Source organism: Prosopis cineraria, unplaced genomic scaffold, assembly GCF_029017545.1.
Source record: "Prosopis cineraria cultivar Desert tree isolate PC_DT_omini unplaced genomic scaffold, ASM2901754v1 PC1373, whole genome shotgun sequence".
NCBI classification, from domain to species: Eukaryota; Viridiplantae; Streptophyta; class Magnoliopsida; order Fabales; family Fabaceae; genus Prosopis; species Prosopis cineraria.
In genome coordinates, this window is record NW_026556698.1 from 2,980 (window position 1) to 18,017 (window position 15,038).

The following is a 15,038-nucleotide window of genomic DNA, read 5'->3' on the forward strand; positions in this document are numbered from 1 at the left end:
ATCTTGCCTCTATCATGGAGCCGAGGTGCCTTTACCTCACATCATTGGAACTCGAAAGAGAAAGATGGATTCAAGTTTGTTATGAGCAGTCATCATATTCTTCCCCCACCTTTCATTCTTTGTCTTTTCTTCTATTTGTTTCTTCATCATCTTGAAGTTGCCATTTTATCCTCAATTAATATATTTTTGAAACTAGAAAAAAGTATGTGGAACCAAAAATGAATTGGTTCAAGTATTGTGCTATCAAAATGATTAATGTTGGTTCTTTTGCCATTTATTTTAACATGATGTTGATAAATTTTTACTAATTTTTAATATGATTACTTTGTAAGGCCTATTTCTTAGTTTTGATTGATGTTATATTTTGTGATACACAAGTTTTTGTATTATTAGATTTCATAAATTGATCTAAATTGAAGATTTTTATCTTCATTTTAATACTTGATTAAGATTATATATTTGGATTTATATTTATTCATTTTATCAAATTTTTCATTTTTTAATTTTTTAAAAAAATAAAATGGGCTTACGAGTCCAATCATAAGCCTTTCAAATTAAAGCCAGACTTTAAAAACTAGTCATTTTTTTGAAAAATTGAGCTTAAGGGCTTAAGTCCTTAAGACCTGACCCATTCGTTTTCCATCTCTACCCGCACCCCTTCTCCTTAAAAATCCTATAGCAAGCATAGTTGTCATAACGTAGAAAATAATTATGAAGATAAAATGGTATTAAGATAAATTTATTGTATTTATATTTTTGTTGGAAAAAATTTAACAAGGTGTGTTGGTGGGCCTTATGGTATTCTTTTTGGCTTTCTTTCAATTGATCGTGTGTTCGAACCCTCTTAGAAGCAAAGGAGGAATTTTATTTCTATAACTTATAGTTAAATTTACCATTTTGTCCCTCTGGTTGCATCAAGAAATATAGAGCTCATGCGTGTCATTTTTCCTCATTACTTCTTCAATTTCTCTAGAACCTCTGAGAGTGAGAAAGCTCTGATCGTCTCGCCACCCTTTTTCTTTCCTTCACCCTTCTCCATCATCATGGCGCCACCAACGAGGGCCTCAACTTTGCCACGTTGGTGTATGTAAAGGCTTCAATCGTCATTGTTGAGCTTTCTCCTTCCTTATTCGGCCAGTAGAGTTCTCTATTTTTTTCGAGCAACAAAAAGATTCAGCTATAGGGGTGCGTCAAAATCTTCTACTCCCTTGCATTTCATCGCTGATGTTCACTGTTGTAGGAGCCTCATCAAACACCCAACTTCTTCCTTAGTGCTTCATGTCATTCCTATTTTCTCATATATATTGCTGGCTGATCTAGCTTGAGGAAGGGCTTTGAAATTTTCCCTCTCTTTCATTGTGTTGTTTAAAGGTAATAAAGGAGTTTAAAGATAATTAAGAGGTCTATAAAGAATAAGAAGAGTTTATCAAGTAAGTGGATAACGTCCCAATTAATTTATGAATTAGAAAATTTTCTTTATAAAAAATATTAATTTAACAATATCTAAATATTATTTATTCCTCTTACATTAGCTACTTTGTTTAATTAAATTGTTTTACTTCTTGGAGCCATGACTTAATACTTTTTAGATTGACAAAAATACTTTTACAAATTTTAGCAGTCTTTTATTTGATAAAGCCAACTATAAAAATTAGTTAACAGTTTATGAAATATTAATTATGAATTTTTATATTTAAAAAGATTGATGTTTCACATGTTTCATGTGAGTTTGATATTAAAAAGAGAAATTATACTTTGCAAGTGATGATTTTCTCACATGTTTGAAAGTGAATTTAAAAAGGAACTTATACAGAAAATGGTTGCTAACGACAATTCTGTTAACCCTTAACGTGCCATAGTTCACTTAACTAGCAGGGTGCTTATAGGAGGTGCTAGCCCTGTGTGATGGCCAATGCATGTGGAACAAAGGGATAGTGATTCGTGAGCATCGTACTCATGTTTGTTTTGTGGCTTCGGCCGCATTTAGTTAGTTACCCTCGTGAACTGTATGTCCATGTCTGTTTTATGGCTTCAACTGCATTTAGTTACTTATCCTCATGGACTGTACATCCACATTTGTTTTCGTGGCATGAGCCGCATTTGGTTATTTACTCTCGTGGATTGTGTGTCCATGTTTGTTAATTGTTTTGATAAGTCCTTATGATGAAAAATTAGATAATTTGGTGATTTTATATCTCATTAGTTTTTTTTTTAATTTAGTAATTGATGTAGAATTATTTATTTTGTTATGTGCTTTCTTGAAACCACGTGACACTAATATTTGATCTAATACTTTAACGATTCAAAATTCTATTTAAAGTTATATAGACCCATTTTATTCTGAAGTTTATTAAATTTTTATGAGAATTGTTTTTCTCCAACTTACAGAATTGTTTCAAACTTTCTTTTTATTCATGTTCAATTGTTTATTGTTGGGATGTTATTTATTGAAAATATTTTTGGTCTCAGATAACAAAACTGATGAGCTACCACCTGTTGATCTCTGAGGGGCTCGTTATTAAATTGATGAGAAAACCTTTTTAGGCTACCTTCCTTTTGATGTAAATGTTTAATTATGTACTATACTTTATAAATCATGATTAGGTGCTCCATGTTAACTATAGATAGAATTTTGATGTCATTTATTTGTCTATTGTGGAGAAGCAAAGATTCGCATTTTTGAGTTAAAGATTCTAGTAAGTCCTGTTTACAATGAAGGTTCTCTTAGAATTTTTTTTCAAAAAGTTTAAAAATCTTTTATTTATATAAAAAATGGTATAACAACTTTCCATCCTATTTTTAATTAAATTAAAATATTAGAGTAAAGTTTCTTTAATCAAGGCTGAAGGGATGTATGTTTGTGCATATATTCATGTTAGTCACATCTAATTTTTAAGGCATGACAATAGCATTAGTTGGAAGCAAGGCCGTTAAACTTGTGAGTTTATGTATGTTCATAATAGGAATTTAAACTCGTATCGTAAATTCAGATAATAAATTTGTAAAAGTTTACCACTATTAATAAATAGCCATTAAAATATAAGTGTAAATTAATTTAAATATATTAAAAATATAAATAATTAAAATTAAACTCATCTACATTGATAAATTACATATACAAGACATAAAAATTTTAAAATAGGGAACTTATTTTTGATATTTTTGTTTTCTTTTTTATTAATATTAGTTTTTACATTTCAAGTGTTTTTTTCTTTGAATTAAGTCCTATAACTTTTATAAATTGAATTATTTATAGTATATACTTAACTCACTTAACTCAAGAAGAAAAAATTGATCGCTTAATAAGTTTAATCAAGCTTACATCTAGTTCGAGTTTATGAACTAGTTGACACGATTTTATAAATTAAAAACATAAAAATATTAAACTTATAAGTTTAATTAATTTTATATCTAATTTAAATTTATGAGTGATTTGACATGATTTTATAAGTTAAAAATATAAAAAAATTAAATTTGTAGAGAGGTTGATAATTATAGGTGAAAGTGATTTATTTTTTATTTTTAATATTTTGGAGAAATAATGTTTGTATAAAGTCTACTTTATCTGCCCAAGAATAAACTTTAGCTGACAGAAATCAACTTTAACTAAACGACGATCCCCATCACTACAGAAATACTTGCGATACACGAAAACCCCCAAGTTGATTCTTATTTCTAAATCAGCTGATGATGAGACAAGGCAAATTCAGTGCAACTAAAAATAGGATTTGATGATGATGGAGGTCACTTAATTATTAGCCTTTGAAAATGACTGGTTTCTTCAGTCAAAAAAAAAAAAGAAATGACTGGTTTCTGAGAGAAGGCAAAGGGCAAGGGTAAACCAATCTTTTAAATCTTACTAAATTTTACTTTGTATGAATGTAAAAATATTTTTAAAAATATTAAAATACACAAAACTTTTTTAATTTTGAATATTTACATATAATTCCTTTTACATTTAAACATTTAAAATTAATCTCTCTAACTTTTGATTTTTACTATTAATTAAATATTATTTTATTAATATAGTCATTGTTATATCAGATTAATGCAATCTATGTGGCACATGACATGAAAAAATTTTTATTATTTTTAACATAGTTTTAGGAGGGGCAAGATTATAATTTTTACTTTTTAATACATATGATAATGCTCTCATTTTTTTAATTAAGCAACATTGTTCTTGTTGTTCATAGGTAACATAATTTGGGAAAAAATTTATAATTTTATTATTCTTTATCAATTAAAACATCCTTTTATATTAAACAAATAAAAAATATCTAAAAGCTATCATTAATAAGAATCATATAAATAAAAATTTATCATTTAATACAAGAAAATCATGATTTTTTGCAAGTTGTTTTTAACAAAATTGATACAAATCACTAATAAAAAAAATATCTTATTTTAAAACAACACGCATGCAATTTGTAACGTACTAGTAACATATATTTTTTTAATATGTAATGAAAACTTCATTTAAAGGAGAAAATAATAGTTACAAAAAAATAAGAGTCTGAAAAAAATAAAGAAAGCATATAAAAAAATTTCTATGACTTTTATCAAAAATATTTTTTAGATATTTTTTTCATTTATTTAATATAAAAGGCTGTTTTAATTGATAAAGAATAATAAAATTATAAATTTTCTCTTAAATTGTATTACCCATAAACAATGAGGACTATGTCACTCAAATAAAAAAAATGACAGCATCTTCATGTGTGTTAAAAATAAAATTTATAATTCTATCCCTTCTTAAATTGTGTTAAAAAATAATAAAAATATTTTTCCATGTCACATGTCATGTGTATTGCATTAATATGACATGACAATAACTATATTAATAAAATAATAGTTAATCAATGGTAGAGCTTTTAAAAAATAAAATTAAAGGTTAGAAAAATTAATTTTAAACATTGAAAAACAAAGAGAATCATATGAAACTACCTCAAAGTGCAAAAATTTTTATGTGTTTTAGCCTTAAAAGAACTACTATCGATTGAGTCTAGCAATGTTCAAATCTAATATAGTTGTCTAGCCATATTAAAAAAATGCTTTGCTACAAAAAAGAAAATCCCTAAACAACGTATGGCGTTATTTAGATATTGAATAATTTGTCATGTGTTTAGAAAAGCATTCTTCCTTTATTTGCTAAAGTTGGTATAAACGATAGAAGCTCTCCTAATTTGAGTAATTGAAAGTTCGACGCCAAACTGTTATGTATGTTGCAATTTAGGTAAAAGAGGTCGATCCATCAATATCATAATATTACATGCTGTGTCAATGGAACCTATTTCTTATATTTACTCCTCCCTTTAAAAACATAAAATATTTTTAAGAAATTAAATATTAAAAAATATATTTTTAATTTTTTAAGATATAATTATTATTATTTTTTAAAAGTGTTTTTATTGATAGTAACTTTATATTTATTGTAGAGTATTTAATATGAGTAAATATAAAAAAATTAATTTAAAAATAAATAATTATTTTATTAAAAATAAAATTAATTAAAAATATTTTTTATTTAATGTGTCAGATTAGCTGTGGCGACATGCTCTTTTATCATATCACCAACAATGCATTGTTACGGAACGACCACCTGAATGTTTAGTCGTCATAGGCTATAACCTTAGGCACAGTTCAAGGGGTGTGGATTAATTACCTTCTTGCTCCTCTTTTCAATATGCAGGCTTCGCCTCCATTTGTAATTTTCTTTACAACAAAAGTATTCTCCTTTTGCCAAAATCACGTTTTGATACTAAAACTATCAGTTTTCACAAAGAAGTACATGCTCTCAAACATTAAATTTGTGTTTAGTTTTTAATTTATCTAAAATTTATTTGATAAAAAATAATTTTATAAAAGTCAGTTATTATAATAAAATTTATATTTGAATGTATTTTTTTAAAAGTTAATTTGGTACACTGAAAGTTGATTGGATTATGATAGTAAAATGTTCTTTTGAATATATAATTATCAAAAAGAACATTGATTTATGGGTGATCTATAATTTTTATTATACAAATGTAATATATTTAAAATATTTAAAAAAATATGATAAAGATTTTAAATAACATAAAAATATGATATATAATGCTAAAAACTTAATCTCTAATTATTTCTATCTTTTAATTTATAATTTTAGAAAAAGGTGATAAAGATTTGTAATTTTTATTATACATTAATGCTAAAAATTAACATGATTAATTATTCAATTTATAATGAATTAACTATTTTTTAAATAAAAGAATAAGATATTAAATTTAGGACTGTATAGTCAAATAATATCCTACTTTTTAAATTTACTTTTTAAAAGTTTCAAATAATTATGTTTCTTAAATTCACTTTCAGCCACTGTTTAAAAGTGTTTTTAAGATATATTTTTTATTAAATATTTTACTCAAATAACTTTTAACATCCTAAAAATAAAATTTTACTTTTTGAATGTAAAACACAAACAAATCAAATGGGCCCTAAGATTAACAATACTTTAGGTATATTAGGAGAGGATAAAACAAAAGAAATGAAAACCTAAGCTCCTATTTGATTCCACAATTAAGGGCAGTAAAAAAAATGTATATATGTATTTGCGTTTGACTAAAATATCACAAACATATCTTAATCTAAAAACTTAAGAATTAAGATAATGAATTGATAAACCATTCTTCTTATATACCTCTTCTACCATTTAATATTTCTTATCTATATCACTTCGAATCTTGCACTCTTCACATCCCAACAAATGTTACGTGATAAGGTCTTGCTTTTCTCTATAATTTTATGTGAACATCAATGCAATTTCAAATAAAGCTGCGGCTTCATTAATTGTTCATTGAACTAACACTATAATTGGTAGCGTCAAAAAAAATAAAAATAAAAATAAAAAAGAACCAAGGGTAATGAAAATGTTTGTTATGCCAAATTCATGTAATCAATCCCCATTTAAACGACTTTTCGTCCAAAGTGATTAGACTTCATTATTAAAACCACTTACTTCCTCAATACTGCAATATAAATCTTTATTAATTAATTTATATTTTAAAATAATTGATTAAAATTTTATTTTTTAAAAAAATTTACATCATTTCAATAGTAGAATAAATATAATGTTTAATTTATTCAAAACAGTCTAATTAACTACTTGATTGGAATATATTCTATCCGCTTCTATTTGTAAGAGAAACTATTATTTTTTACTCATTTTTTTATATAAGCAAAATCATATGTTTCATTAAATATTTATTACATATTTTTTAAATCACCTTTCATAATTTACATTAATAAAAAATAATTAATACTTGCTTATGTTAATTAACATAGGATATTTTAATTTAATTTTTTATTTTTAGACATAATTATTATAGTTAACTAACCTTTTTAAATTTTGTGATATTATTTTTTTCTCTTATATATACAAAAATGAAGGAAATAGTAAAGTAAGCGTATAATTAAAATATATATATATATATAACTTACTCATGCCTTATATTTTAGACCAAATATAAATAGAACTTTTAAAAATATCTTATATTATAGTTTAAAAAGAGTACATTTCAATAATCTAATTTTATTAATATAAATATTCTTTCTCCTCTCATGTTTTCACGCACTTGAACTTTGCTCAGATGAGGAATAATACGGCAGAGAAAAAATGAAATGAAAATAGGAATATGTCCTGTCATAAAAAAATACTTAAATAAAAAAGTGTAAACGTCATATCTATTTATCAACTTTTCAAGACAATTTTAAAAAGCATGTCCTCTCTTTGAAATATTATAATTTTCGGGGAGAAATTTTGGGGGAACACAGCTTATTTTTCTCCTCTACTTTTCTTTCCCTAATAATTTCACTCGTCATTCCAAAAGAAAAAAGAAAAAAGGGAAAAATCATTTCTATTGGGTTAAAAACGTATACAGGGTTAATCGTGTGATATTCAAATGTCCATCATGGAGTCATGTCGGACTTTTCTTTGGAGTTTATTACATTGAATTAACACTATAATCAAGTCTATAATGAAAATGCTTGATTACGTCAAATTCATATAACCGAACTGGTGTAATATGGGTTAAGATATAATTAGGATTTAATTTAGAATATTAGAGTTATTCATTAGGATATTTAAATAACACCACAAACTTTCATATATATATATATATATAAACAAAAAAAAAACCACCTAGTTCATGCTGTATTAATTTGTTACATTAATCACACGGCTCACTGGTCATGCTTTGATTCTTCAAGTCATCGCACCTCATCTGTGTCAAGAAGGCGGAGAAAGGTACAGTCTCCCATCATCGGATTCATACGTTTCTAGTTTCTTTCACTAGAAATAATCATGTTTAAGATTTGTTCGAGCACTGAATATATACATGGATGTTGGAATTAAATCTTCAGTCATCAGAGTACATGGATGTTGGAATTAAATCTGTACCATCCAAAGTATATTTGCATAGTTAAATTATAAAAATTTTAATATTAAATTTGAATTATTCACATTAAATTTGTATTGTCCAAATTATTGATCTAGCAAATTTATTAATTTTTTTATAATTTTTATTTTAATAAATAAAAAATTTTAAATTTTAAATTTGGACCGTCAAACTTAAATTAAATTTGAGCATTTCAGATCTTCTCAAAGGTGCAGAGGAGGAGCATTGGAGGTCAATTTGGCTTTCTTCGTTAAAGTCAAGGACTAACACTAAATACACATGAAGACAATATTATAACACATTTTTCATTGGCAAGTTCCATTGCAATTAATTTATGTTGCATTTGAATAGGTATATTTGGGTTGAGAATTTGATTTTAAAATTCAAATTTGAAATCTCACACTTGAAACTCATATATTCTAAATTACTTTTTTGGATAATATAAAAATTTTTAAATTATAAAATTAAAATCCTTTGTTTCATTGGCAGAGGATGTAAAATATCACTTCCAATCACCATTAATTTCAAAACCAAAGTAATCAAGGGTTTAAACATAATAGGGATTATCAAGTTTGACAAATTTGCACAAATAGGATCCCAAAATTTTAATATTTAAAATATTCCTATATAGTTTTAATATATTCAAATCAGATTTTAAAATAGGTGTGGAAGCCTAGGAATTGAAGAAAGAATCAAAACAAGTGTATGAAACATCAAAACAGTAAATTATGTATAAAACTACACATGCATCATGGCTAATTGCAGGTAAGCCATGATATGTTGCCTTTGTGCCATGCAAATACTAAATGCATACATGGATGTCAGAATAAAATTAGCACCATCTAAAGTATATTTACATAATTTATAAAAATTATAATATTAAATTTGAACTATCGATATTAGTTTGCACTGTCCAAATTGGTGATCTAACAAATTTATTAATTTTTTATATTTTTTATGTTAATAAATAAAAATTAAAAATTTAAATTTGGACCATCAAATTTAAATTAAATCCAAAAAGTGTAGATCTTATTGAGGAAGAGCATTGGAGGGGAGGAGGAAGCGGAGTCCATGCTAATCAATTTGGATTTCTTCATTAAAGTTAAGGTCCAACACTAAATGTCATGAAGACAATACTATAACATGTTTTTCAGTGAGAAGTTCCATCACAATTAATTAAGTTATATTTAGATTGGTGAATTTGGGTCGGGAGTTTGGATTTAAAATCTTAAATTTAAAATTCATATATTATAAATTCTTTATTTGTTTGATATAAAAAAATTTAAATTATAATATTAAGATCCTTTGTTTGAGTGGTAGAGGAAGGTGGTTGAAGTTTAGTCAGCTCAGGCAATCTGGTACAATCTTGATAGGTGCTAGCAATCCCATCTTGGTGGAAGTCACGTGGAGGCAATGATGCCAAATTCAAGAAAGTAGTGAAAATGATGAATATACTCAAAGGAAGAGAGAGGCTTTTATAAAAATTTAAAACTTGAAATAATAAGAGTTTAAAAAGTATTTCAAATTATAAAAGGATTGAGGTATGATTTGAATTTGAATTTAAGTTAAAAATAAATTTACATATTTTTAATTAACATGCATCCAAACATTCAACCATTTACACTTAATATTATAGATTTATTTCAAATTCAAGTTAACATGCATCCAAACATAATATTATAGACCTCAATCTTCAAAGATTTGGATTATAAAATTAATCACTTATTTAATTTACACTAAAACATTCAACCATAAATTCTCCTAATTTAGCTTTATTTGCTTGAGAAGCTTAGGGCCTGTTTGGTTATTGAAATAAAACAAAAAAAAATGGAATGGATTGATGGTAAACAAAATTGCCTAAAGTACAATTGTATATTGATAGAGAGAAGGAAATTGTAGACAGGTGAGAGTCCTAGAGTGATTGATAGGTGAAAAATAGATTGATGATTTGATTCATAACCAGTGACGAAGTCACATGCAATTGAGAAGGGCATATCAATTAGAAAAAAATTACATATAATGAAATATAGATATTTATATTTTACACCCTCTCATTTTTATATTTTGTATGCCCTCCTCAATTGAAAAAAATTGCATGTAATGGAGTATAGGTGTTTATATTTTGTACCCGCTTATTTTATTATTTAAATTTTAAACCCATTTTATGTTATTTTTAACCTAGATCTAATTTTGATCTCAAAACTCAGTAAATTTTAGCCCACAATTTTACCATATTCAACATTAATATTATTTTATAAAAAATAATCAGTCATTAAACTTTTAAAAATTTGAAAATAAAGCGTCTTTCCACCTTCGGTAGGCTTCCAAGTCTCGCTTTGGTCAGTCTTGCACGTCGCCGGTCTCCAACTGCCCGCGGGTCTTTGAAGAATTGAAGCACGTCGCCGATCTCACTTTGCTCTGTCTTTGAAGAATTGAAGCAAGAAACAGGAGAAGAGAACGAAAGAAAGAGGAGAGAAGGAAGGAAAGAGACCAAAAAAAAAGGGGGGGGGGGTGAAAGTGCTCTTTTCTTCACGCACAAGAAAGCACGTGTATCAGGGAATACCTTTCTTCAAGTAAATGTTTTATTTTAATGGCATAAATTATTGATATATTTGTCTTACACTTCTCCTGTTTAAAAATATAAATATTTTTAATCAAATCTCACCCTTTAATAAAATAGTTATTTATTTTTAAACTAACTTTATTTTTTTATATTTATCTTTACTAAACACTCTATAATAAATATAAAGTTATTATCAATAGAGGGACTTTTAAAAAAAGACAATGATTACATTTTAAAATACTAAAAATATCTTACATTTTTTAACATAAAAATACCTTATATTTTTTAACATTTAACTCTTTAAAAAATGTCTTAAGAAGGGAGTATGGATTTGTCTTCAAATGCCTAATTTTTTTTCCACTTTTAAATTTTAAGTAATAATTTTAGTTTTTTAGAAATTCTTTTAATAGTGAATTTTAAGTAATAAGGAAAAGTTGATTCAATTTGCTAAATTTTACCCATGTGAGTGTTCTTCAACTGATTTAATTATGCTTGACAATCAGCTTAAGACTTACATTATTGATATACGAAGCAATGTTGAATTTGCATCATTAAAGAAATCAATAGTCTTATAGAAAAAAATAGTTAAAATTGAAAGACATATTATTGATCCATTAGTTTATCTTCTTTTAAAATTAATAATGGCATTACTTCATTGCCGCAGCAACATTAGAAAGAGCCTTTTTTGTTATGAAATTTGTGAAAAATTGATTTTGCAATTGAAGGGAATCTGCGAATGAATAATTGTCTTGTGACTTATATTGAAAAAGATATATTTAAAAGCATTGATAATGAACTAATTTTTTAACAATTTTAAAATATGAAACTATATAGAAAAAATTTATAAAGTATATAATTATTAAATATTTTTAATTATTATTTTTGATTATCAATATGTAAATAAATTCGCCCCCCGATCTAAAATCTTGGTTTTGCCACTATTCATGATAATCCTCATTCCCACCCCACCCCCTCTATTACCCCAATAGTTTTCATTTATATATTGTCTTCATCTCTCTATCATTCCACAGGTTTATTATTGTTCATTTTATTTTGTATAAATCATTCATTCCATGGCAAAATTAGGCACTCTCATTTCGATGTGAGTTTTTTCAACCCACACTGCCTAATCCAAGCCCACCACGAGCTAGCATGTGTGTGTTTTTTTCTTCCTTATAATTACGCTTTTTTAGTTATGATTTTCCTCCAACGTGATCAAAATAGTTCCCTTGAAAATGATTTGTTTCTTTAATAAGAAAATATGCGAATTAGATATGTGAAAATTACTATAACAATGAAAGAGGTTAATGATTAAAAAAATACTTATTACCAATGATAATTAGGTCTAGCAAAAGAGACTAGTCCCTTGTAACATGACGAATCAAAGTCTTAATCTTTGTTGGGACATGTGTCCACATTTATTGCTTGATCATATCTTGAACAAGATTAATAATGAGCAATAAAAAAAAATACTCCTTAAACAAATATTTATAAAATTATTAATGTCCGCATTTGATACATTCCCCACACGGCTTCTAAAAAAACAAATTCAATCTAGACTTTATATCATTATTATACATGAAGATTTTGGAGTTCGAGGATAATATAAAATAAAGAATTAAGCATGGGACCATGAAAGTTTATTAATCTGCTTCCTGGAAGATGAAGTTTATATTAAGCTATGCTTATGTTATGATCCATATATGGTCATACAATATATGGCTTGAGATTGTAACAGTTGGACAGAAGGTGAATGTTAGGTTACAAGTACAACTCGCAGCACTCGAGGAGACGGTACATAGAATAATACTAAGCCTCTAATTTATCTGCACAATTCATTTTTAGTTGATACTGTTGAACTATATTATATTAATTTGAATCAAAATACGTCTCATAAAATTATAGTGTATTTAATATTGAAGTAATCGTATAAATTAAAGCAAGATATTCGGTTTCTTCACAAGTCTCTGAAAGTTGATGTCAAATATTGTATCTTGGTACAAAGCAATTTAGGTTTAGAGAAAGCATAAAGTATTATAACTAGCTAGATTACATATTTAGTTCTTAACTTTATATAAGGTTTTATTTTGGTCATTTACTTTTTATAAAATGCCTTTTTCAATTCTTTAACTTTAATACTATTAATTTGATCAACAAAAATTCGTACATCAAACTTTTTAACATTAATAAAATATTTTCAAATATAAATATGTATTATATAAGTTTAACTGTTTTAAAATAACAATGATTAGTATAACAAATAAACATTTTAAAACTAGAAGTATTAGAGTTAAAAGATTGAAAATATACTTTATAAAACTACAAGATTAAACTTAAACCTTATATAAAGTTATAAAAGACCAAAGATATATTTTAAAAGGAAAATCACATCTAGTCCTCTCCCAGAGGAATTAATTACATATAAGGATCAATGCAAAATGGATTATTATTAAAATAAAAATATGATTTTGTTTTTTGAATGGGACTTATTGTTAATCTTCATATATAATTAATTCTCTTGCAAAGAGGTTAGATGTGACTCTCCTTATTTTAAACCGATAAAAAATTGACCGATTGACATACCGTCCAATTTGATAGTTATTGTCAAATGTATTATAAGTATTTCCCCTTGGACACGCAATTTCCCCCACATATATATGTGCGTTTCACTGCCTTAAACCCACGCATACTCTTTTCCACCACCTCAAACCTTAAAACACTCCAAACATAGTAAAATTAAAGCAATAGTACCTCTCCTTATTCATCTCTCTCTGATCTTTTCTTTGTCTTCGATGGAGGCGTCGGCTCTTCTTCCCTCACGGAGCCTGATGTCATTGGCATCAGCATCTCGCCCAAGAAGACAGCGCCGTGTGGGTGGCATGGCCGTTGTGAGAGCGATTGGAGGAAGAGAGTGGGGAAGATTGGTTGATGAAAACATGATCGTGTTGAGACTGCGAATGAGGGAGATGAAGATTATGGAGAAGAAGAACGAGAAAGAAGAGGACGATGACAAAGGAATGATGGAGTGGGAGAGAGAGTATTATGTGGGAGAATACGGAGAGCATGTTTGTGAAGCCATAGGATTGCTGCAGAGTTATTTGATGAGTGTGAGGCCGTGTTTTGCTATGGCTATGATACTTCTTGTTGCTTTGAGTGTGTTCGTATCTTCTGGGATCCTTCTCCTCAGCTCCATCAATACGATGGAAGCCCTCTTTTCTTCTGTGTTCTTGTTTTAAGTTGAGAAGTATTGTATTTGTATTTATTAATTATAAGGTTTCAAAAGAGTGAAATGAAGATGGAGGTTATGTAATGATAGAAACTAAGATTAAATTTAATAATTGAGTGATATCTGTTATGTTGATGTGGAACAAGTATCATTGCTTAATTAATCTCCAGCTCTCATTCTAATTAATTAACAAGTATTCTTCTCAATAATCGGAAGAGTTCTTTTTTTAAAAAAAAAAACATAACTTTGGGTCCTTGTAGTATTATAAAGATTTAGAGCACTAAATAATAAAACTGTAGAAACATAGAACAAAAAAAAAATAATGCAGGAATCTATAACAAAATTCAAATAAAGTGTAGGGATTCAAAATTATATTTTTCCTTTTTTAACAAGTATATAAGGAAAATATAGTGAAAAGAAACCATTCTGTCATTTAATTTAACCAATTTTTGGCAATATGTGGGTTTTAAAAGAGACTAATTGCAAATTGAGAAGTTATGAACAATTTGTTCATTTAACCAACAATTTTCTTCACTAGAGATAACATTTGACAAAAAAGCATTTTGTTTAATTTTATGATACATTTTTTAACTATCATATTTAAAAACATAAGACATTTTCAATCTTTCAATGTGCCATTAATAAGAATTTTTCCAAAAATACCCTCAATTAAGAAATATAATTAATAAGATTTTCTAATTGAGAAGGTAAACAAGGAAATAATATAATTTTAAGGGTTAATGTGTAATTTTACTTCTAAACTATTTTTAGAGGAGTAATGTTGTCCCTAAACCAATATTGCTCCCGCCATTTA

General features: G+C 26.7%; 1 protein-coding gene across 1 annotated transcript; it reads left to right on the top strand.

The window, feature by feature from the left end:
• The first annotated feature begins 13,790 nt into the window (after positions 1–13,790).
• LOC129299978 (uncharacterized) lies at positions 13,791–14,234 on the top strand. Its single transcript, XM_054938490.1, has one exon. It carries the CDS (start codon positions 13,791–13,793, stop codon positions 14,232–14,234), a length of 444 nt encoding a protein of 147 aa, XP_054794465.1.
• Positions 14,235–15,038: the final 804 nt, after the last annotated feature.

Bases quoted from the DNA above. Each gene is read 5' to 3' on its own strand.
- LOC129299978 (XM_054938490.1), top strand. From the start codon at position 13,791: ATGGAGGCGTCGGCTCTTCTTCCCTCACGGAGCCTGATGTCATTGGCA.